At 37.1% G+C, this 25,713-nt stretch overlaps 1 protein-coding gene across 1 annotated transcript; it reads left to right on the forward strand.

Annotated features, from left to right (window-relative positions):
- Positions 1–2,144: 2,144 nt before the first annotated feature.
- On the forward strand, positions 2,145–2,813 carry LOC138337432 (uncharacterized). The gene has a single exon (XM_069287341.1). It carries the CDS (start codon positions 2,145–2,147, stop codon positions 2,811–2,813), a length of 669 nt encoding a protein of 222 aa, XP_069143442.1.
- The last annotated feature ends 22,900 nt before the right edge of the window (positions 2,814–25,713 follow it).

Genomic DNA, 25,713 nt, shown 5'->3' on the forward strand with positions numbered 1-25,713 from the left:
TGCAAAAGAAAGAAATATGGGTGCTTTCACTATTCCATGTACTTTGGGTTGTTACACTTGGCTAATACATTATGTGATATTGGGGTAACCATAAATCTCATGCCTTTCTCTATTTTCAATAAGTTGGGTTTGGGTGACCGAAAGCCCACTCTGATGCTGCTACTGATGGATGATTGAATAGTGAAGAGGCCTATTGGGATATTCCATGATGTGCTAGTGAAAAGGGAGTCATTTATTTTTCTATCCGATTTTGTGATATTTGATTATGTGGTGGACTTTGAGGTGCCTATTATTCTTGGACGGTCGCTCCTTGCTAATGGTCGTGCTATGGTTGATATGGAGAAAGGGTATATGGAGTTTTGGTTGAACAATGAATAAGGGACTTTCAACATTTTTAGGTCCATAAGGCAGAGCGGTGAGCTCCAATCGGTATCTGCGATATTCTAAAAGGTTGAGAGTTCGTTTGAGGTACAAATAGAAGAGTTTCTTGGTGTTGAGGCACTAGCGGCAGTGATCATGTATTTTGAGAGTGATTGTATCGAACAATATCTGTCATTAGTTGTGGCACTTGATCGAGGTGATGTTCAGTTCAAACCAAAGAAATTTGATTTAGATATGAAACACCGCGAGTCTTCACCTGCGAAACTATCCATTAAGTAGGACCTAAAATTGGACTTAAGGCTCTACCACCTCATCTACCCATAATCATTGCATCAGATTTGAATGTGGAGCAAGTATAGTGTCTTGTAGAGGTCTTGAACATGTTCAAACGATCCATTGGTTGGACTATTGCGGACATTATTGGAATTCCACCTAGTAATTGTTCACAAAAAATCCAACTCATGCCTAATCATAACCCAAGTATAGAGCATAAAATATGGTTAAATCAACCTATGCAAGAGGTAGTGAAGAAGGATATTATTAAGTGGCTGGATGCGGGGTCATATATCCGATAACTGATAATAGTTGGGTTCTTCCTGTTCAATGTGTACCCATAAAGGGGGGAATGACTGTGGTCCCTAATGAGAAGAATGAGCTTGTTCCAATAAGGCTAGTGACCATATGGAGAGTTTAAATGGATTACTAGAAGTAGAATGTACCGACTGATAAAGACCATTTTCCGATGATCTTCATAAATCAGATATTAGATAGGCTTGCAGGTTAGAGGTGGCATTATTTTTTTGACGGGTATTTGGGTTACAACCAAATCTTTATCGCACTGGAGGACCAAGAGAAAACCACTTTTACTTGTCGTTATGGAACTTTCACATTTAAGAGAATGCCTTTTGGGTTCTGCAATACACTACCAACTTTTAAGAGATGTATGATGTTAATATTATCCGATACGGTGGAAGACACTATTGAGGTGTTTATGGATGATTTTTCAGTAGTTGACGACTCCTTGAAGCGTTGTTTGAGTAACTTGGCTGAGGTTCTCAAGAGGTGTGAATATTGTAACCTTGTACTAAATAGGGAGAAATGTCGCTTCATGGTTAAAAAGGGTATTGTATAGGGTCATCGCATCTCAGAGAAGGGTATAGAGGTTGATTGAGCCAAAGTTGAAGTGATAGAGAGACTTCGTCCACCCATCTCTGTAAAAGCTTTGAGGAGCTTTCTAGGGCCTGCGGGCTTCTACCGGAGGTTTATCAAGGATTTCTCAAAAAAATTTCACATCCTCTGTTCAAGTTACTTATGAAAGAGTGTAAATTTATTTTGATGAATGTTGTCTGAAAGAGTTCAGTGAATTTAAGAAGAAGTTGGTGTCTGCGCACATTATTATTTCTCTGGATTGGAGTAAGCCATTTGAGGTTTTGTGTGATTATAGTGGGGTTGCTTTTGTAGTAGTTTTGGGTCAAAGAAGGGATAAAATACTCAATCCCATTTATTACTCTATTAAGGACCTTAATGAAGCTCAAAAGAACTATACTATGATTGAGCAAGATCTCCTTGCGGTGGTTTTTGCTTTCGAGAAATTTCGCTCCTATTTTCTTGGTAGGAGAGTCATAGTGCATACTGATCATTTTGCTTTGAGATATTTGATGGAAAAGATGGATGCGAAAGCAAGCTTTATTAGATGAGTATTACTGTTGCAAGAATTTGACTTTGAAGTGAAAGATAGAAAACGAACCAAAAATCAAGTTGCTATGCGAGAGTTTGATGAAAAAAATGAAATTGGTGATACTTTCCCTGATGAGCATGTTTTGGCTGCTTCTGATGACTTGATTCCATGGTGTGCCAATTTCGCGAATTATTTGGCTAGTGATGTAGTACCATCGGACTTTTCCTTTCGTCAAAGGAAAAAGTTCATGAATGATGTGAAAAAATTCTTTTCGGATGAGCCATATTTATATAGGAGTTGTGCTGATGGTCTTATTTTCCGTTGTATGCCGGAAGTTGAGATGTTAAGTATTTTGGAGGCATGCCACTCCTCGCATGTTGATGGGCATCATAGTGATATTCGGACTATCTATAAAATCTTTCAATGTGGCTACTATTGGCAAACAATCCACCAAGATGCTAATGAGTCCTCCAAGGCATGTAATAGGTGCCAAAGAGATGGAGGTATTTCTAGAAGGCAAGAGCTCCCTTTAAATCCAATTCTTGTAATTGATGAGTTTGATGTGTGGAGCATTGACTTTATGTTCCCTTTTGGGAGTTCTCATGGGATGAAGTACATTCTTTTGGATGTCGATTATGTGTCAAAATTGGTAGAAGCTATCGCACTTGCGAATAATGAAGGAAGGAGTGTCACCGCATTCTTTAAAAAGATCATTTTATCCAGATTTGGCACCCCTAGAGCTATTATTAGGTGATGGAGGATCCCACTTTTGCAACAAGTTGTTCAAAGGGTTGTTGGAAAAATATGGTGTTCGCCACGATGTAGCCACTCCTTACAATCCTCAAACTAGTAGGAAAGTTGAGGTGTCAAACAGAGAAATCAAGCAAATTATGGTGAAAACGGTGAATGCTAGTTCAACATATTGGTCAAGGAGGCCACCGGACAGCATATAAGACTCTCATAGGTTTGTCTCCATATCAACTTGTAGATGGGAAGACTTTTCACTTGCCGGTTGAGTTAGAGCATAGGGCCATATGGGCAATGAAAAAATTGAAGGTGGATTGGAATATAGCAACGGAACAAAGGATGAATGGGCTCAATGATCTTGATGAGTTTTATTCAATGCATAAGAATGTTCAGCCCTCTTAAAAGAAAAGATGAAGAAGTACCACAACAAAAAGATTGAGAACCGTGACTTTGTGGTTGGGGATTTGGTGCTTTTGTTCAACTCTAGGTTGCGCTTGTTTTCGGGCAAACTCAAGACCAAATGGACTGATACATTCTTGATCACTCAAGTATTACCTCATGGTGCGGTTGAGTTGGTTAACGAGGAGGGTTCCAGGTTAAAGGTAAACGGGCAAATAGTCAAATCTACCTAGGGCATGCAAAAAATACGAATGAAATGGTTGAGGAATACCATATTGATGAAGTCTGCGTAATCAAGCGTCTTGCGTCGTGCCCCGGTCCCTCCATTGCTTAGCCAAGACTATCTCGACCTTAGCCTTCTTTTCTATTTAGATTCCCGTTCGTGATCCCAGCCTCGGAATCCCTTAGCAGCGGGAAAGGAGTCTATCTATCTGCCTAGCTTTGGTAGATTTCCCCCAACGCAATATTAGGTGTTTCTTTTCATTATCGGAATAGTGTGTGGATTTTCTTTTATTTCTTCTAGAGTGTTGGGTAGAGCGTAGTCTAGAGTCCGTGTCTAAAAAGTTTCCAGAAAAAAAAAAGAATGGCTTATTGGGTGCTCAATGTGCAGGGACCAAACCTAATGAAATGTGCAGAAATTGGTCTGGTGCACTGATCTACAGACAATAAAAGGGGTCATCATTCCATCGACAGACCGTCGATGGCATCCATGGATCCCAGATATGAATTTTTATTTTTCTATGTTAGACCACAGTTGACGGAGTAGTCGATTGACCATCCATTGACTTAAGGTCCATCGATAGGGAATAATTAGTTCCCCAGAACCCATGACCCGACCCAACACAACCGGCTGTATATTAAAATAACACCATTTAAGTTACCCCCACCTTTTCAAATTCTCCCCAACCATTTCTTTTCCCTTATTCTCTTATTTCCCCACTTACTCCCACAATAAATCCACATAATTCCCTTTTGATTTCTCATCTTCTCCAAACCCCCTCAGTCCCAAAACCCCTCTCTCCCAAATTCCCATCCTTTTATTTTATTTTCCTGGTCGGTGTTTAAAGGCTAGCTCGGCGTTGTTCTTACAAAATTCATCCTCCACATTCACTTCACTATAGTATAAATGTATACCATTCTCATTCACTCAATAAATTCTCATTCATTTTCATTCGAAAATGATGAAAAATGTATGTGAGTCTTGACTTCGGGATGAAATTGCATGATTAAGTTGTTAAATTTTTGACCCTAGTTTCTTAGAATAATGGAATGTTAATGTGTTGGGGGTGGTAGTATCTAAATGAACTTTGTTATGTGTTTTGTTGTTTTCCGATTAAGGGCTTGATGGTATTTTAGAATCTAGGTTTGAAATTGGAATAATTGAAGCCCTAAGAATGAAAAAATGGTGTGTCGATTGTTAGATGAACATGATGTGTCATAATTTGCTCAAACTTGTCCTTTGGGGGTGCCAAAAATGGCATACCATAATCTATCTCTGATCAATAGAACGAGACCCCATCTACATATCTTCAGTCAATCGACGGACCATCGATGGGGTCCATCGATAGCTGCACCCCATATTTATGTAACTCTGGGACGATAGAAGTTGACTACGGTTCCACCGATTGATTTACGGTTCGAAAACCCTTTATTCTGCTGCATTCTAAATTTTTCTAATTGTCCAACGATGGAAGTGGACTACGGTCCGTCATCTCATCGAAGATTCGTTCTCCACGTCCATCATTTCTAACAGCAAACTTTGTGGATTTATAACTTCTAAAAATCTACTAAGTTTCCACCAATGGACCCTATCGATGGACTGCCGATAGTGCCCATCATTCAGTCATGCAGTTATGCACTTCATTGTGACCTTTTGCTCCAAATTTGTTTGTTTTTCTCTTGTATGTATAGGATAACTTCGATGAATCTAATAACTCCTTTTTGAAGGTATCAATGTCCCCCAAGATGGATTTTAGTCTACCCTAGAGGACAATCCATGTCCGTGTCACCATCACGCTGAATGGTGCTTACCTCGTTGGAAGATGAGCCTGATTCAGAATGCATACCACCAAGCACCCAGACACCGACACGTGCTGCTAGGATCACTCGGGGCATGCACAAGTAGGTGGCTTCTAGCGTAGTCATTGCCGTTCTATATGATGAGGAGTGCACACTGACCGGCACATCCTCTTGGTATGCCTCGGGTTCTGAGGGAGTGTTTGGCTCCGAGAAAGCTTGCGATGCTGAGTCGACCCATTCTACTGAGTCGAATGACACCACTACCTTAACTTCTAGTTCTGAGGGTGCCACTGTTCCAGATGCACCTGCCAACCCTGCTTCATCTGATGAGGCCGAGAGTTTGGAGTCGACATCGTGAACTAGCACGAGAATCCATCACTGGTTGTTGATCGACCTAACCGATGGTGTGTAGAGAGGCATCACAAGATATAAAGGTTCACCATGCTGCTAGATGATAAGGGCATCACGACTCAAATTCTGACAGTTGAGAGGTGGGTTCTTACAGAGAGTTCTACGCTTCTAACATAGTAAATCTCTGGGCTTCTTTGCACAGGCAGTCTAATCCCACCAAACAGGCACTACTTCACTATATTCGAGTCCGTGGCTAGCGGGTGGATATCTCCTTGCCCACAATTCGCCATTTCTTATACGTATATTATACTGATATAACCAGGGACCCTCTCACCCTCCGAGTTTGACTATCGGTGGAAGTCTATTGAGGTGGGCCATTTTCAGCAGGACAAGGATTTGAGAGAGACCACCACGATGTGGATCGCCCAACATATTACAGTGGATCGTGAGGGTGTAGACTGGGTGCTGGAGCCCAGAAGCCTTATAAAGAAGGACAACCTCAGATTTGCTGCCATGTTCATTTGGCACTTGGTCCGCCACCGCCTATGCCCCACAGATGCGGAGAACATACTCACATAGAATAGAGTGGTCTTGGTTGTTTTTTGCGGGGTTTGAGGTTGATTTTCCGAGTCTGCTGCTGGAAGTCATCCACGAGAGGGCTTTTAAGGCCTTGACCACTTACCTCTTTCCTTGTATGATCTTTGAGTTGTACAAGGTTGTTGGAGTGCCCATTTGGCACATTGATGTTCTCCGAACACCTACTGTGACAGTGGACATTGGTCTCATCAATAATGAGGCCAATGAGGAGGCGCCAAAAAGGGGCACCCGAGTGGAGGTGCAAACGTTGGGTGAGAAACTCACAATTACGATAGAGCAAGGCCAAAGGGCTGATCACGATTTTTATGATCCTACCGACACCACCCAAGTTGAGTCTACCCTTGGAACTAGTGGAGCACCGAGTTCCTCCCAATATACATCATCAGCAGCACTAGTCCCAATTTCTAGGGTCCAGAATCTAGAGGCCCAGATGGCCATATTGCTGCATCATATCCACTCTTTGATGCAGAAGTCAATTGCCGAGGCTGAGGATCGGATTAAGAAAAAAATTGCCCAGCAGATTCAGTGGCAGATTCTTGAGGTCCCCCAGCGCCTCGATGCGTTTGAGTTTAGACTCCTCACCTTGAAAGCCCCCTCTATTGATTTGATGACACTCTAGGCTGCTGTGGCGAGTCTGGAGGCTGATATGGATGCCATATCACATGTGCAGATGCCCGAGTCTGAGGCCAGATCTGCGAATCCTGTTGAGGACACGATGCTTGCTGCACTTTTTAGTACCTCTACTACACAACTGCCCCCACCACGTGAGTGTGACAAGAGGCACCGATCTAGAGAGAACAAGGAGACTCAGTCTACAAAGAAGGAGCGCTATGAGTTGGAGGCCGCGAGGAGATCTTCTTTTGTAGATGAGGATGCCCGACAGATGAGGGCACGAGAATTAGCTGTTGGGGAGTCTATCTCAAGGCCTGATGATATTGAGAGGAGAAACACTGAGGGTGCTGACATTGCTGTGGACATTACTATTGATATTCCCACTAATGATGGAGTGGGCTCAGGGAAACCAAACGCGCGAGCTTGTTGATCGCCAGTGCTATGAGCCTCAGGTTTGCTTCACCTACTACGTTGTCTTATATTTGTTATGCATTTGGGGAAATTTCATGCTTTCTTGTTGGGGGTGGGGTAAATGGAAAGTGAGTGCTTTATTAACTTGGAATGAAAGACTACAGTTCACTATAATTTGTTCATGATTAATGTAACACCATCAATTAGTAGCAATTAAACTAATAACCAAGTCAATTGATTTAATGTCAACTTAATTCATGTCAATATCCAACCTAGGGTTAAGGATTATTGATCATCATCTACAAACTATAGAAAAACCATCAATATATACCACAATTAAGATAGAATACATGTTAATCTATTCATATTATCCAATATAAAACATAAACTAATCAATTCATAACCTAATTTTTGAGATTGAGAAGAACCCACATGAAAACCTAACTTCTGAAAATATTTTGAAGGAATTCTTTGAGGAAAGAGGTATCAATGGTGAAGTAGATCCCATAAATCAACGTTTAATGAAGACTTTATGGTGAATTCGTACCTTTAAAGTCCCCAAATCCTTCCCCTAGCTAGTATTCAATAGTGTCTTCCAATAGGGAGAGAAAGAAGAGAGAAGAAAGAGAGTTTTTTTTTAGAATTGTGTTTAGTCTAATGAGGGTTGGGGTCTTTATATAAGTGTTAAATAAATTAATTAGACTCGCTTAAACCCCTAATTAACCACCTAACCCCTTACCTAATTAAATGAATATAAGTTAAAATGTGTAGGATAATTGCAGGCAATTCGACGAGACCACGAACGATGGATCGTTGGTCCAATGATGGACAGGCCTGCCTCCGTGCTGCACAACCGTAGTTTTGATCATCGACTTGTGCAGGTGAGGGATCCAAAATTTTGTCTATGTGTTGAACGATGGTTGGCATCAAGCCCCGTAAATCCACACACGAGCCGTCGTTTTCCCTCTCATGGTTGCACACTGCCAGGCAGTGTTGCCTCCTACGTCCTAGGGTCCTTCTCGTAGACCCTTGGTTGGTCTTTCGAGAGTATTTTCTGGAGGTTTCGACAACAAATTATATTAACTACCTACTAACTATCCTTACACCAATTTTCATGGAGTTCCTACATCTCTAAGCTCGTCAAATAAGCTTGGGCATCCTAGTAGCTATTAGAACTAGTTTTCGGACGTCATGGACCTTCTTGTGCGTTTTGTTCCCTCGACTTCCTAAATTACCTATATTCATTGAAATAGGTCTTAAAATATTGTTTAGACCTCATAGTATCTTTGTTTAGCTTTAAGACTTGTCTTGAATTTTTGAAATGTTATATTATCCCCCCTTAGGAACATTCGTCCCCGAATGACAATAAACATCTTGAAAGGGAATAATAGACTCAAGACTAGTAGCCCAACCAAAAACAATACATAACAAAATCAATCATATTACTTAAACAAGGAAATTCAAAATTCAATTATCACACATAATGTTCAACATTACCTTATGAGGAATATCCTTCTCACAAAAAGATGATCTCACCATGCTTTACATTAGCCAATTATGTCAAATTTCAGTCCAACATGCTATACATAATTTTATAAAGACTCAACATATAAAAATGTACATCACAATTAAAATAATCCAAAGAGAAAATTTCAAGATCAAATGCTCACTTCACTCTAATCACTGTAAAGCAACAATAAAAAATGCACATTTTGAAATAGTTCATTAAAAATCAAAATAACGTCACTTTTTTTTTGTAATAATGAGTCAAAATAACGTCACTTTTTTTTTAATATTCATTATTATTAAAAACTACTAAGCTCAATTATCATATAGATAAGGGTAACGGGACTTCATGTTGGCCTCGGCCTCCCATATTGCACCCTCAACTTGGTGATTCTTCCATAACACCTTCACGGATACAACTTCATTATTCCTTAACTTCTTGACTTGCCTATCAAGAATGTGAACCAGAACTTCCTCATAAGAGATGTTATCCTTGACACCAAGACCCTAAATAAGAAGAATAGACTCGGGATCGCCAATACCCATTTAAAGCATGGAAACATGGAAAACCGGATGAATTGAATCCAATTCACTAGGAGGTTCAATTCATAGGCAAGCTTACAAACTCTTTACAAGATTTCATATGGATGCACATAACGAGGAATCAACTTTCCTTTTCTTTCCAAACCTAACCACCCCTTTCATTAGTGAAATTTTAATATACACCTTATCACCTTTTTAAAACTCCAAATCCCTTCTCCTATGATCGGTATAAGACTTTTGCTGACTATAGGCCTTCTTCAACCGGTTCCTTATGATAATGAACTTTCTCCAAAGTCTTATAAACCTAATCGGGACCAAGAAGAGAACGCTCTTCTACTTCAAACCATCCAATAGGAGACCTACATCTCTCACCATACAAGGTTTCATAGGGAGACATGGAAATGGATGAATAAAAACTATTATTATAAGCAAACTCCACTAAAGGCAAATGCTTATCCCAATTTCCTTTCAAATCAATAATACAAGCCCTAAGTATATGCTTAAGGGTTTGAATAGTACACTCCGTTTGACTATCCATTTAGGGATAAAAAGCGGTACTCAACTTCACCTTAATACCAAACCCATTTTGGAATGACCTCCAAAACCTAGATGTGAACTGTGAACCCCGATCCGATATGATGGATAACGGAATAACAAAGCGACACAAAATATAAAATATTAAAATCCTAGCATAATCTTCCGCCGAATAAGTAGACTTGACAGGAATAGAGCGGGCAGACTTGGTCAACCTATACATAACCACCCATATAGAGTCATATTGTCTTTGAGTCCGAGGTAAACCCACTATAAAATCCATATTGATGTCTTCCACTTCAAAGTAAGAACTTGAATTTCTATTAGTAATCCACCCGACTTTTGATGATCGGCTTTTACTTGTTGGCAATTTGGACACTTAGCGAGAAACTCCGCTATGTCCTTCTTCATACCTTCCCACCAATATACTTCCCTAAGGTCATGTACATTTCATTGAAACCGGATGAATGAAGTAGCGAGACCCATGGACTTCTTCAAGGATCCGATTGCTCAACTCATCTACATTGGGAACACATAATATTCCCCTGTACCTTAATATGCCAATCCCCCTAAGGAGAAAACCTCATTAAGATTTCCAAGGACAAATTCCTTCAACTCCATCAATGACGTATCAAGGTGTTGTGGGACTTCACCTCAACTACTAATGATAACTTAGAGTTGTGATGGACCATGAATCCACCACATGGAAAACCATCCAACCTCATACCCAACCTATCCAAACTATGAATATCCTTTACTACGTCTTGCTTGGCTTCATCAATGTGAGATATACTACCCAAATTCAAAGGACATAGGGCATCCACAACCACATTAGCCTTGCTAGGGTGATAGAGGACACTCATGTTATAATCATTCAACAATTCTAACAACCTTCTTTGTAAAGATATTCACCTCTTTTTGGGTAAACACATATTCGAGACTTTTATGGTCAGTAAAGACATCAACATAAACACCATACAAGTAATGCCTCCATATTTTCAAGGAAAATACCACAACCGCGCTATCTCAAGGTCATGAGTTGGATAGTTTCTCGGATGTACCTTAAGTTTCCTAGAAGCATAGGCTATAACCTTCCATTGTTACATAAGCACACACCCTAAACCCATTCTGGAAGCGTTACAATCTACCAAGAAAGAGCTGAAGTAAGCCTATCTTTCAACATTTGAAAACATCTCTCATATGCGTCGGACCACTCAATCTTAGAAAAGTAACTACCCGTTGGAGTTGATAAAACAAGTCATCTATCTGAGGGAGAGGATACTTGTTCTTGATTGTGACTTTATTGAGTTGGCGGTTATAATTACACATTTTTAAGGAGTCATCCTTCTTGTTTACAAACAAAATCGGAGCACCCCATGGAGAATTACTAGGTCTTATGAAGCCTTTGTCTAGTAAATCTTTGAGTTGCGCCTTCAACTCTTTCACTGTTGTTAGAGCCATCCAATAAGGAAAAATTAAAATGAGATTTATATCCGGTAGCAAATCTATACAAAAATCAATTTCCCCATTTGGGAGGAATATTAGGAAGGTCAGTAGGAAAGACCTCCTGAAATTCTCTCATTAAGGGAACTGACTTAATAAGAGGAATATTGGAGTCTAGGTCTTGCACTCTTACAATATGGTAGAAAACCCTTAGAGATCATTTTGCTTGCTTTTATACAAGAGATGATACGACCTCTAGGAATAGAGTTTCCCCCCTTCCACTCTACAAAGGGTTCATTTTGAAATTTAAGCTTCACCACCCTTGTCCTACAATCAATAGAAGCAAAGAAAGTTTGCAGCCAATCCATACCCAATATAACATGAAAATCAAGGACACAAAATTCTAGTAGTTCAAAATAAGAAAATCTTTTGGGAAACATTATATGACAATTTTTGTACATCCTTTTTGCAACAAGCGAATCACTTAGCGGAGTAGACACTAAAAAAGGTTCATGCAAAATATCGGGTAAAATATAAAACTTTTTTGCTATTGGAGGAGTAACAAAGGATAAAGTAGCACCGGGATAAAGTAAGGCATATACATCAATAGAGATGACTTTCAACATATCGATTATCAAGCCGTTAGAAGTATCTTGACCACCCTTTGATCGGAGAGCATGGAAGCAGATCATTTTTGGAGCTTCATTTGAACCACTTGCTTGAGATTGAGCACCTTTATTTTGCCCAATATATTAGGTCAATCCCTAATCTGGTGGCAACTGTTGCCACAACCAAAACAATTGCCCGTTCCAACAAAGTATTCACCAAAGTGTTCTTTTCTGCACTTGGCACATGTAGGCTTCTCATGTGGTGACTTTCCACTCCTTCCCTTTTGAGCTCTCGGTATATTTACCATATCATCACGAGCCTTAGGGAACTTTATTTGAAGCCCTCTTCTTAAATCTAGACTTGTCTTGTATCTCAAGCCTATTCTTTGAAGAACCTCCATCAAAAGATCTTGCTCTCTCAGCCCTTGCCTCTTCCACATGCTTGGCATGCACCATAAGATGAGAAATGTTCATGTTGTCATGTAACATAACAAAATTACACTACTCTTGCCAATCATTCGACACCCCCATCACAAGTTACTCATTTCATCTCTAGGATCGGAAACCAAAAAAGGAGCATATTTCGACAATTTAGTTAATTTGAAAGAGTATTCATGAACACTCTTACCTCCTTGGCGAATGTTAATTAACTCAACCACTTTAGCTTCCCTTATGTCTCTAGTAAAGAAATGAACTAGAAAAGCCTTCTTGAAAATCTCCAAAGTCACCGAACCACCCTTCAATGACCTATTATTCCTTCGTTGAAAAAATTATGCTTGAGCACCGTCCTTGTTGATAAGTGGACAACTTGTCCTTCTTACATGTGGACAACCCCATAGACAAAAGTATCATATAGACTTCATCAATGAATTCTTGTGGGTCTTCATCAACCTTAGACCCGAAGAAGGTAGGAGGGTTTATCTGAGTGAAGTCCTTTACACGGGAAGCCATAGAAGTAACTTGTTGATGAGGACGGGTACAACCTCTTGGTTTTCATGGGTCGTTATAGCTTGGGCTTGAACAATTGCGGCTTCAGCCAACTTGATAAGGGCATGACTTATATCACCATCCGTAAAGGGTGGAGGATTGACCGAAGCTTGTTCCATATTAGCACTCTTCTTTAAGTGGAGGAAATTGATCACTGTGGGAGGAGATCCCGCATTACCAATTTCCTCTTCCAGTGTTTGTGCAACATTCCTTTGAGTGTTCATTTTTCTGATAATCACAACAATAGAGTAAGACGCAAAAGCACACCATAAGTATACTCTAATTGGACGAGATGTGATTTCCAAGAAAAATGAGAGTTTCCTAGGCATCATTTAGGTTCCTATCCATAAGTGTGGCACACTTCACAATGATGAAACAGGAACTTACACAGACGTTCTTGAGAGAGGCACTGACTCTAAGATAATTCAATCCCATGATCTTATAGCAAGTTTGTAACATCTGGGTTTACCCCTTAGAGGTAACCTGCGTCGTCGTCCTCTTTGTGGACTAAGACTAGACTCCTATATTACATCATAACATGCATAAGTCGAGTATAGTGGAAATTATAAAACTTTTTGTTACTTCTACTTAGAATTTTGCGTAGACCTTTACATACACATAATATATATCGAGTATACATAGACCCTTCGTATTGGAAAGTTACGCAGCCTTCTATTTTTATTACACACACATATATATATACATATATATATATATTTATATACATACATATATATATATATATATATATATATATAAGACAGAGCATAGTATTAAAGATTGTCTCATCTCATACTATCTAAACAATCATAGAAAATTGGGCATAACCCTACATCAATGTAAAGAAGCCACATAGGTTTATACGAATCGTACTCAAATGAAAATAGAGTGAGCATAAGAGTCTTAGAAAATAAAGTACCTCCAGAAGCTAGATATTAACATCGCCCTCGGAAAGTGTACTTAGCTACTTGGATGGTAGAGAATATCCAAGTCTTCTTCAAGTCGTCTCTATTGTCTTCAACGAGCGGAACCTATAATATTTTGAAAAAGGAACAAATGGGGTAAGTACGCCACTTGTACTAAGTATAAGACCATATGCACATACACTTATAAAATATGCTAAGAAAAGGACATTTCAGTAAGTTTGCATTTTTCATTTAAAACCTTCATGCATATACAACAAGACCATACGAATTTAACATTTATCAGGACATAGGCATGTTCATCACAATACTACAACATCAAGTATAGTTAAGTTAAATATTCATACCATGTAATTAGATACACACCTAAATAACTCCATCATCAAGTCATATTTAACAAAAAGCATGAATAAGAGTACATTTTATTATAACAAACCAAGACAATTACCCATGAAACCCTATGAAGTCAACAAGTTCTATGACCAAGCAAAGCTCCAAAGCCTTACTCAATCAAGTAAGAAAACAAGAATTATGACTAACACCCTACTTCATGTAACATGACATTTAGATATAAATTTCATCTTACTTTAATAATATAGACCAACACAAATTGATAAGTGAACCAATAAACATATAGTATCAACAACATATAAATTCATCATATATATATATATATATATATATATATATATATTTATATATATATATATATATATATTTATATATATATATATATGATTGTAATAAACATATATAATATTATCCTCCTAAGACTCCCCTCCAGGCTATCTAGTGCAATGCTTAGGTAGAGTCCCATACCCCTACCTATACTTAGATATAACCCTAAGGTTATCCTAGTTAGAGTTAAATCCTTTAATTTATTATACCTTTTGGGAACATTTTGCCTTAACGGAAATAGACCAAATGAGCTAGTGTGGAATACGGTGTCCTAAAACCGTACACTGAACGAAGGCAGGCTACTTGCCAAGGTAGTACAACAATATAAAACATAGCATTTACGTGGATCCACTATCTAGTATTCCTATTGTAGAAACATAGTTTAAGAACTAGGAGATATAGTTGGGACCATTTTTATGCTACATGCATTGTAGTTTCCAATCTCAAGGGTAATTTAGTGCTCGTACCTTCCCTATGTCGGAAGGGACACTCCTCACTCTAGTTCACTCGATGCTAAGCTAGAGTTCCTTTTTGAAATGTCTTTAAGCCTTTATTTATCAATCATAGGTTAGTTCAGGTCATAGGGTCTCGCCCTTTTATAATCATCATCATCAATAGCTGAATAAGATTTGTATGAGTATAAGTCCTTTCATTACAACTCATATAAGTGAGGTTAGCACATTAGCATTTCATATCCTAATAAGGCACATTGATAGTCCTGACAATCCTTTTAACACATACACCTTAATTAGCCTCACAATATAGTCAAGACATTTCAATTCAACATCAGACCAACCTACAAATCCTAATACATGTCTTGCTCCAATATAACATCATGACTTAATCATTATTAACCACAATTGGAAGTAAGGGATAGAGATCATAAGACTTACCAAGTCTCCATGACAGTTCATAATCAATGGCTTACCATAAACCCGAAATTTAATCCAATTAAGGTGTACAATATCATATTTCCATATTCAACATGATAACAAGGCTAGAAGAATCACTACATCACAATTCAATACTATATCATAGCTTAAGATAAGACACTTAGGTAATTAACTTTTAAACCTAGATCATAATCTCAAGAACTAGCATGAAAGACAACAATTCACTATTATTTCTTCATGATGTAAAAACATTAATTAATAGCAATTCAAACAATAACCAAGTCAATTGAACCAATCTCAACTTAATTTATGTCAATATCCAACCTAGGGTTAAGATTAAGGATCATAATCTACAAACTATACCAAACAATCATGATATCCACAATTAAATAAGAATACATGTTCATCTATTCATATTATCCAATATAAAACATAAAAAATGATTCATAACCTAATTTTTGAGATTCAGAAGAACCCACATGAAAACCCAACTTCTAAACATAATTTGAAGGAACCCTTTAAGGAAAGAGATCTGTTAGGTGAATTAAATACCATACCTCAATGTTTGGTGAAGAATTTATGGTGAATTCCTCCCTTTACAGCCCCCAAATCCTTCCCCTAGCTAGTGTTCAACGGTGTCTTCCTATAGAGAGAAAGAAGAGAGAAGGAGCAGAATTTTTTTGAGAGTTGTGTTTAGTCTAATGAGGGTTGGGGTCTTTATATGAGGGGTTAATTAAATTAATCAGACTCCCTTAAACAACCAATTAACCATCTAAACCCTTAACGAATTAAATGAAACCATGTTCAAATGTTCAGGAAAATTGCAGGCGTATCGACGAGACCACGTTTGACGGTTTGTTGGTCCATCGTTGGACAGGCCTCCCTCCATGCTGCACAACCATAGTTTTGATCAGAGACTTTTCAGGTGAGGACTCAAGCATTTTGTCTATGTTTTGTCTGACGGTTGGCATGGACGCCTCGTAGATTCACACACAAGCCATCGTTTTCACTCTTGTGGTTGCACACTACCTAGCAGTGTTGCCTCCTACGTACTAGGGTCCTCCTCAAGGGTTCTTGGTCGGTCCTTGGGGATTCGTACACAAATGTTTTGACCAAAAATCATCTTAAACACCAATTACCTACCATACACTAATTTTCATGGATTTTCGACTTCTAACAGCTCGTCAAAAAGGCTTAGGCGCGCTATTACCTACTAGAACTAGTTTTCGGACGTCATGGACATTCTTGGATGTTTTTGTTCCTAGACTTCCTAAATGACCTATATCCATTAAAATATGTCTTAATACAATGCTTACACCACATAGAACCTACGTTAAGCTTTAAGACTCATCTTGAATTTTCGAAATTTTGCATTTAGAGTTTAGTTCCTCATCTGAGGCTCTAGACTAAGTCATGGACTGTAGAGTGTTACAAGATAAGATTTCAACATTGATGTTTTAAAATGCTTAATCAATTACAAAACTTCAAATGCAAGAGTCTTATGATCGCATAATAGTATCACCCAACAAAGGGTTGTGGGTCGTGTCCACTATGAGTGGTGTTTTGAATTAATAGAAAAAAAATTAAGTTTTAATTAGTCATAGATAAAATCATTATCGAATAAGCAAATATTGAATTGAAGGGGTTATTCAACCATCAATTAAAAATGAGGTGGGGTGGGGTGGGGGGGTTTTCACAATTAAACTGAAAACTAAAATAGTAAGCACAAAAACAGAAGCTAATGAGAGACATAATTCTTGGGATGTGATAGGATTACCGGGTAGACTAAACTTTTGGGTACACACTTTTAATGATAAATTGGTTGAACTATTGTGACTAAGCTCGACTAGAGGGGGTAATCTTTATCTCGAACAACTTACCCTAAATCAAATGGGTTCCTCTCGGACGCCCACTAGCTGCATGGAGAGAAGCCTCCACTTTACCCCACTAACTCTCTCAAGCAAAGTTTTTGGGATAAGGACTAGGGTTCACTCTGTCGAGTTGAACCTCATGTCGACCCAATTCCACCAGCCATTAACTTAGTAGTCTTGGTTTTACGACTTCTCTCTCGGGCAGATCGAGAACATGGAGGAGAAATTGTATTTGTAACTATAACCCAATTGATTTAATACACAACTACTAAGTGTAATAAAAAATTCAAACAAAAAACAAACCATCAACAAGAAAGACCCAACAGATAATCTAACCCATATTTACAAAATCACACCCCATGAATTGGGGTTTTAGCTAGAAACACAAAATCACACCCCAAAAATTGGGGTGTTAGATAGACATATAAAAGTTATAGAAATTTATAACATAATGAGTTTCCATTAAAATGGGTATGAAGATTTAAGTCTTGTTACAAGACAAAAATGAAGAATTTAGGAGACCCAAGATCAAATTCTTTGAGATGAAACCCTTTGAATCTTCAATTTCTTCAAAACCCCCTCAAAAACTCTAATAGAAACTAGGACTAAAATTTTATTGTTCGATAATATGAAAGAAGGTATCCTAAAATAAAAATAATAATAGGTCTTTATAGTATTCAAAAGTTGTGATGCAACAGATCAGTTGGCGAAATTAGTCAAGATCATCTATCAACTAGGCGATCCGATCTTTGATTGTCTCATCATCTTCTTGTGCTATCCTACAAAATCTTTGTGTTAAGAATCATTGAGCGACACCATACTGCTTCACGGATATACTTAGTGACACGCCAATGACTCCTTTTCTTAGTCAATTTGATGCTTTCCTTCATATCTCAGCTCACTGGAAGAAAAGACAACGATATGACCTTTTAGAGATACACCAATAATGGATTTGGTGATCCTCAGATGTTCGTTTCTTCGTTCTTCTAGCTGCTTTCGTTCCTATTTGCTTTAAAGTGTCCATGTTATGTCTCAAATTTCAAAATATCTAAAACTCAAGGTTTTAATTAATTTTAGAAACAAAACATTTATTTGAGGACACTAAAGTTATCAAAATAGAGCCCTCAATGAGTCAAAATCGTGGACTCATCAACACCTCCAACATAAACTTTTGCTTGTCCTTATGTAAATTAAAGTTCAATAGTTCAACAAGGATGTCTCAAATAGTTCTAGATAAGGCTCAATATGAATGTAGAAAATATAATTCAAATTACTCATGCAACGATTAAATGTGCACTCAAAGATTCACGTTGTGACACACCATTATCAAAGATTTTCAAGCTCACAATACTTTCTTTAAATTAAAGTTTAATCTCAACCAAAGTGATCAAATTCCCTTACATAAGAATGATTCGATGTTCACACAAAATGGTATGCAATTTAAAGCTTAATAATCAAATTCAACACTCACACTCACAAAGATGAATACAGTGCTTGAATTAACCCATAGGTTTTCCCATCAAGTTTTGTTTCAGCACACTCAAGATCAAAGATGTATTTTTAGGCTTGTAATAGAGCATAGGTATTTCCATTTAGGCTTAGTGACTTAATCCTCATGAGATGTGGTTTTCATATCACTTCCTTATTCCATCCTTCCTCATTTTCTCTTCTTCTTATAAGGCATCTCTCTATTCACATTCCATGGATTGTTTGGAAAGCCCAATTTTTTTTTATTCACATAAATTTATTACATGACATTCTCATTGTTTTTATTTTATTCTTCTATTTTTATTTGAGTATTGCATTTTTCTAAAAACCATGGGTTAAAGTAGCCTATTTGTGCACTCTTAGACTTGCCTTCTCTTTTAACCAAATCCCTAACTTAGGGTTTTGGCCTATGTTTGCTATTCAATCAATCAAAAAAAAAGTAGATTATTGGTATATTATTAAGAGAGTTCATGTTTTTATCAAGTTTCTTCAAAAGAAAGGAAAGGCTCAAGGGGTGTTCAAAAGAGGTTCGCTCAATCACAAGGTAAGCCACTAAATAGTTAGATATCAAATTGGTTCACACTCTTTGAACAGTGCCTGAGATCATATAATGACTACACATCACTTAGTCAATCGGACTAACAGTGAAAATTATAGGTGTCTTCATTCATGGTTCGCAATAATCTCAACATGCAAGGCTTTGGAACTAAAGTCAAACAAGACTCTGTGCTTTTGCAAATTGCAACAGTCATTGCATGAAACTTTATTTTAGAATTGGCTAGTCACAACGATATGTCAAGAGTTAACATATTGTCTATGTCACTTTATTTGGCCTCGTTATATCTCCATATCATTTTCGTTTCGATTTCTAACACTATTCAAGTCATCGGTATTGATAAAAATAATACTTAAATTTGCGTAAGAAGAACCACATTTAACTACATGGAATTGGTGGCGGAAAGAAAAAAATTGGACGGGTCAAAATATTTCCAATTTAAACAAAAAGGTAGATACAAGCTCAAATATTTGTAAACATAGTATGAAACACTATTTAAAAATAACTCAAAATATACACACAAAAAATGAGTTATGAATAGCCCACAAAAGGTGACCCTTACCTTACCACAAAAAATATTTGTCGTCAAATAAAAATAAAAGTATTGAAAATTAAGTCAAAAGAAGATAGAGAGGAAGGTAAAAAAAAGGTCCTTTATATGTAATTTCTCTATCTGTCGGGGCCTTAGTGCCAACAATAATCTCAGAAGGACCAGCTCCATCTAATCCTGCAATATATACATTTTCAAAGCAAGCTTGCACATCAACATCTATAAAGTCTGCCTCTATCAATAGTTGGGTCCTCATCCACAACTTCCTTATTCTACTTAAACATCTCTTCATCAGTCTACGCTTTTGATTTAAGATCGACTGCATTCTCTAGACTATTCTCGTATCTGGTGGTAGTCTGAGGCATCTCAGGAAAATCTAGAATCTGCACTGTTCAAAAGACCATGTATATATTGGTGGACTTTAGATAGTGTACATGTTTTCTCAGCTCAACAATGCCAACTTTTAATATCGTCACCTCCTTTGTGGCCCCTTGGTTGTGCTCATACACCGCTATCCTGGCCGTTAAGGCATCAATGGTGGTGCTCATAGGTGTCAACACATCATATAGGGAAATCTAAATCATGAGTAGAAAAGAGGCCTCTAAGCTGAAGCCCTCCAATAAATAGTAACAACTAACTGACGCATCACAAAAAGGAAAGCTTGGGTGCGTAGGGACTGGGAAATAATAACAGTATGTTAGAGAGTTAGTGCAACAGCTGAAGAACCAGGAGTATATGCGGAAGTTCCAGTGGAAATAAATGTACATGAAAGCCCTTGGGACGAAATGTACAAAGGTGTCTCTACAGGTATGGATCCATTTGCTATGACTTCCCTCTTTGTATTATCTGCGTTATCCTTGAGATATTCTGCTTCGATCTTCTTGATATCGGTGGAGGAGGTTGAAACAACTTCTGTATCGATCTTTTAATCTTATGATAGTTTAGGCCTTTTGTATAGTTAAGTTGTCAGTACCGGCAAATGGAGAGAGTTCTGACTCTTCTTTGCATCTAGATAGATTTATGAAGCAATGATTATCCCTAAATTAATACTAGTTTTCTATATGATGCATCCCAGACGAGCTACCTTAGCAAGGTGAAGAATCGATTCATTTTGGGATGGCATGATTGTGCGGTTGATAAACCTATACGAGTATCTGGCAGCTACCGTTAGATCTTTCTTTTTAAATAGAGCTCTTTCTACTAACCACTTCGGAGCATCTTCATAGATTAGCGGGTCTAACTAATTTTTTATGATATTAAATTTATATAATCTTATCAAGTGTTGGTAGTGATATTTGATCCTAGTAGACATGCCTAATACTGTGTTGATAGCATCACTATCACAAGCTACCTATTTTTCTCTGACAATCACGTAATAGACATCTTTGAATGATGATACTAGCCTCTTCCTCCGAGGTACCAATAATGCACTGTATGCTCTATAGAAAAATATCTCACCCAACATGAAACATACGTACCACGAGCTTTGGTGAATATTTGGAACTTGTGGTGTTTAAGGCACTCCATTTTTTCTTGGTACATGTCTATAACCTTAATTCTTTTCCTGAAGAATTATTCTTAGCCCCTTATCCTTTGATCTGTTCATTGAAATGGGTCGAGGAATTTGTACTGGAGGTGCCGTCACTATAGCCGTATGGAAGGAGTAGGATTGGTCGGCTGGAAATTTCTAGTCATGGATAGGCATTCAAATTTTTAGTTCACCGCTTAACCCTTGGTGTTATTCTATAGATGATATACCATGAGTTTACAGTATGTCTAATGCATTTCACTTAAGGTTTATGTGTGTCTAGAGCCTTTTTGTATTGATTTTGACGGTTTTATTTCATATTTTGCAGAAAAGGTGTTCAGGCACAAAATTAAAGAGACAATTGAAATAGTGTAGAGAAGGGAATTCACGAAAGTAATTGATGAATCATAGATCAATTGACTCCTCATAGGTGGGTATCGTAGATGGGCAGCCCAAACATTGGATGAAATTAGAAATGTCTGACAAAGTGTCGAACCACGATGAACATTGACGGTCCGTCAATCGATTAAGGAACTGTATTGGTGAACTGTAGAATGAGATTGCGAGGGTTTCGTACCTGATTTTTAAAGATTCTAAGTATGGAGTTACGGAGGATATTGAAGGACCGTCGACTGATTGACAGATCCTAGTGGTGGTTCGTTGTATGATTTAGAGAGGTTAGATTTTGAGATGCTGAAATATATACAAAATACTGGTTGATGGAAGAGACTTATGGACCTTAGATCCATTAACGGTTTGTAAGTCAGTATTGGAAATTGAATATGTGGGCCTGAACAAACTTTCATTATTTTGTTTTGTTTTTAGTAAAGAGTTTTTTTTATAAATAGGGTATAAAAACCTTATTTTTGGGGTTGGCTACTAATTTTGTTTTTCTAGTTTTAGACTTTGGAGATCAATTCTCGCAAACATTAGCAATTATTGATTTCATTGAGTTAAATTTGAAGATTTTGGAGTTAATATTGTATTTGAAAATTCTGGGTCACATATTTTCATTACATAAGTTCATAATTCTTTTATCTAAAATAATGAATTATTTTCTTGTGATTATGGGTAACAAACCTCCACAACAAGTGTTGTGGGAATCAGAAGTGATTAAGAACATATGAATAGTAATTAAGCAATCTTGAACACTGTTTTGCATGCATTGATAATTCATTTGTTTAGAAATATTTTTAGTGGTTGGAAACATTAAAACTCAACTTTTTTCTATTTAACGGGCAAAGGAGATAGTTAATAAGAAAAAAATTTCAACATAGATTTAGTTTGACACTATCTAATAGTATAGTGCCGGTTGGTGTGATAGCGAAAAATAAGACATACATTAATGCGCAGTCTAATATGAGGTAAAGGTAAGAGTTATTAAATTATGCATACGTAGGCAGACCAAGGTTGGGGGTGAAATTATTAGGATGCTAGACGAAGTATTTTGTCACATCCGTGAAGCACCCGCTACATGTAACCGACGTCCTCGTCCTTTGAGAGGACTGAGACTAGCCTCTTAGAATTCATCATTACATCTTATAGGTTAAAAATTGTGGAAAATTAAACTTTTTCATATATATCTATATCATGAGGTGTACATAATAGACCTTTTACTTACACATAATATATGCATAGGCAGTATACTTGGACTCGTCCAATAGAAAGCTTACATAGGCTTCTAATATTATGTCACATATACAATATATAAAATATAGTCTAATAGGAATGTCTCATATAAAACTATCTAAAGTGGAATAGAACAATTTGGTCATAGCCCTTACAAAAATGTATAATCGCCACTTAGGGCTTACAACAATATCTTGAAAAATAAGAGCGAAACAACTGTCCTTAGACTATAGAAAGTAACATAGGTAGAATAGTAAAAGGCATCATCCTCCGATCTTGAGGACCTACCCACACTTGGAGAAAGATATCCAAGCCTTCTTTAATGTAGACTCAGAACTTCAACGGCCTGAACCTACATTGTTTGAGAAAAAAGAAAGAATATATTTTGTACACCATTTATACTAAATATGGATCATATGCAAAAATAAACATAGAAATCATGCTAAAGGTGACATTGGTTCAAACTATTCTAAGTTACTTTGAAAAGCCTTAGGCACAACCAATAGCACATATAAGACAATAATCATTTATTCCTTAAGGAAATATCATATTCAACTAAAGACCAACATCATCAAGTAAATTCAAGTGAGCATATGTAGAAGCCTATTAGAACTCATAAGAAAACAACTCCAACTATTATAGTAACAATGCATGTACAAAAGTCCATAACATTACACCATATGCAAGACCCTTACTAAGAACCCATTACCAAGCTTAAAAGTGCAACGACTAAGTGAAGCCTCATAACCCCACGTAACCATGTAAACCAACCAAAGGATCACAAATAATGTCTAACTTCAAAAAAACATAACATCGTAAGTATTCATCACCGAGTTTAACAATATAAACCAAAAAATGTTCATAAGTGAAACAAACCTTACATAGTATCATCAACATGTAAAGTGAACATATGCATATCAATTAATTTATAAGAAGATCAGATCATAAAAAAAGAAGAACATCCTCCTAGAACTTCCCTCAAGGCTACCGAGTGTCATCTATACGTAGAGTCCCATACCCCTACCTAGACTAAGTCAAACCGCTTAAATCATCCTTGTTAGAGTTCACTTTACTACTCATTTTACTGTGGGGAACACTATCCTTAATAGACATTGACCATATGATCTAAATGTGGAATCCGATGTCATGAAACCTACACCGAAAAAAGTGGACTTCATGCCAAGATAGTAACAAAACAGGATTATAGTATCTAGGTGGACCACTAGCTAGTATGTTTGAGGGAAACATAGTTAAAGAAATAGGAGACATGTTTGAGACCCTATTTATTACATTGGTATTATAATTACTATCTCATGAGTACAATAGTGAACATACCTTACCTACTTGGGAAAGGACACTCCTCACTACTAGTTCACTCGGTGCTAGGCTACAACTCCTTTTGAAATGTCTTTAAGTCTTCCTTTAACAATCATAACTTAGTTTAGGTCATTGGATACTAACCCATTCTATAGTCATAGTCATTATCTCAATAGGAACTGTATGAGAACCTACCTTCAATATAACCCTCATATGTAAGAATAACACATTATCATCATAATGTCATAGTAAGACACATAGGTACTTTATAACCAACCTTATATCATAACATCTTAATCATAATCTTACGATTCACATAATAAAGACATTTAAATTGAATCATCATACGAATAACTACTTAATCTAATCACATCATATGCTTCAATTGAACTTTATCATCAAGTACAAGCCATCACAATTGAAGTAAAGGTTCAAGATCACAAAGTCTTGCCAATTCACCTTCAAAATGCATCATCCATGGTCTTACCATCAACCAAAAAATTTAATCTAATAATCGGTATAATAACATAATAAAATACTAATTAACAAAATAACTAAGCCAATTGCATCAACACTAATCAATTCAACACTAGTTCATAACGTAGGGTTAAGGTACGGGGTCAATTCATGAACTCCTCCACATACTTGGTTTAACATGAAGAAATACAATAATTTAACAATAATAAATCATAATATAACCATAATAATCAATATAATTAAAGAAAAATACCATTTCAAAGATAAATTTTGGATTAGAAGGAAACCCATGTTCAATTCATCATTTGGAAATCAATTTTTAAAGAAACCTTTTGGGAAAGGAATCCCGAAGGTTAAAGGTTGCCATACCAATATATTACATGAAGATTGATGGAGGAAAGTGGATTTATTTCTGAAATATATCCCTTACACCTTGGTATTCTATAGAGTCCTCTTTGGGATAGAGAAAGTAGAGAGAAGGAAGAGTAATTTGAGTTTGGGAATTGTGGGTTGTTAAGATGGGTTTAGACTTATGGTAGCTTATATAGTCACTTAAATAACCTAATTAACCACCCATTAACCCCTAACAAATACCCTAACTAATTATCTAATTAAATGAGCTAACTTAAGACCTAATAGAAAGATCACAAACCACGAGACCCCTACCTACGGACCATAATTCAGTCGATGCATGCTCATGCCCACAAAACTGTCAACAGTTGTTGGATTAGAATACTTTTTTCTTTGACACATTTGGAAAAGTTTCTATATGTGAGGCTACAGATCTATCGACGCCCCATAACTAAGATGACATCCCGTCGATTGACTTCGTAGGTAGCTATGTCAACATTGCCTAAATTTGCAGATTTGCGTCAAATGCAAGGGTCCTCTCAAAGGACGTTTCTACTATTAACAATCTCAAACAGTAGTTTGACACTATTACACCAAATTTTATAAAATTCCGAAATCCTAAAACCTAATTAAATA

Source organism: Solanum lycopersicum, chromosome 7 (assembly GCF_036512215.1).
Source record: "Solanum lycopersicum chromosome 7, SLM_r2.1".
Taxonomy (NCBI): Eukaryota; Viridiplantae; Streptophyta; class Magnoliopsida; order Solanales; family Solanaceae; genus Solanum; species Solanum lycopersicum.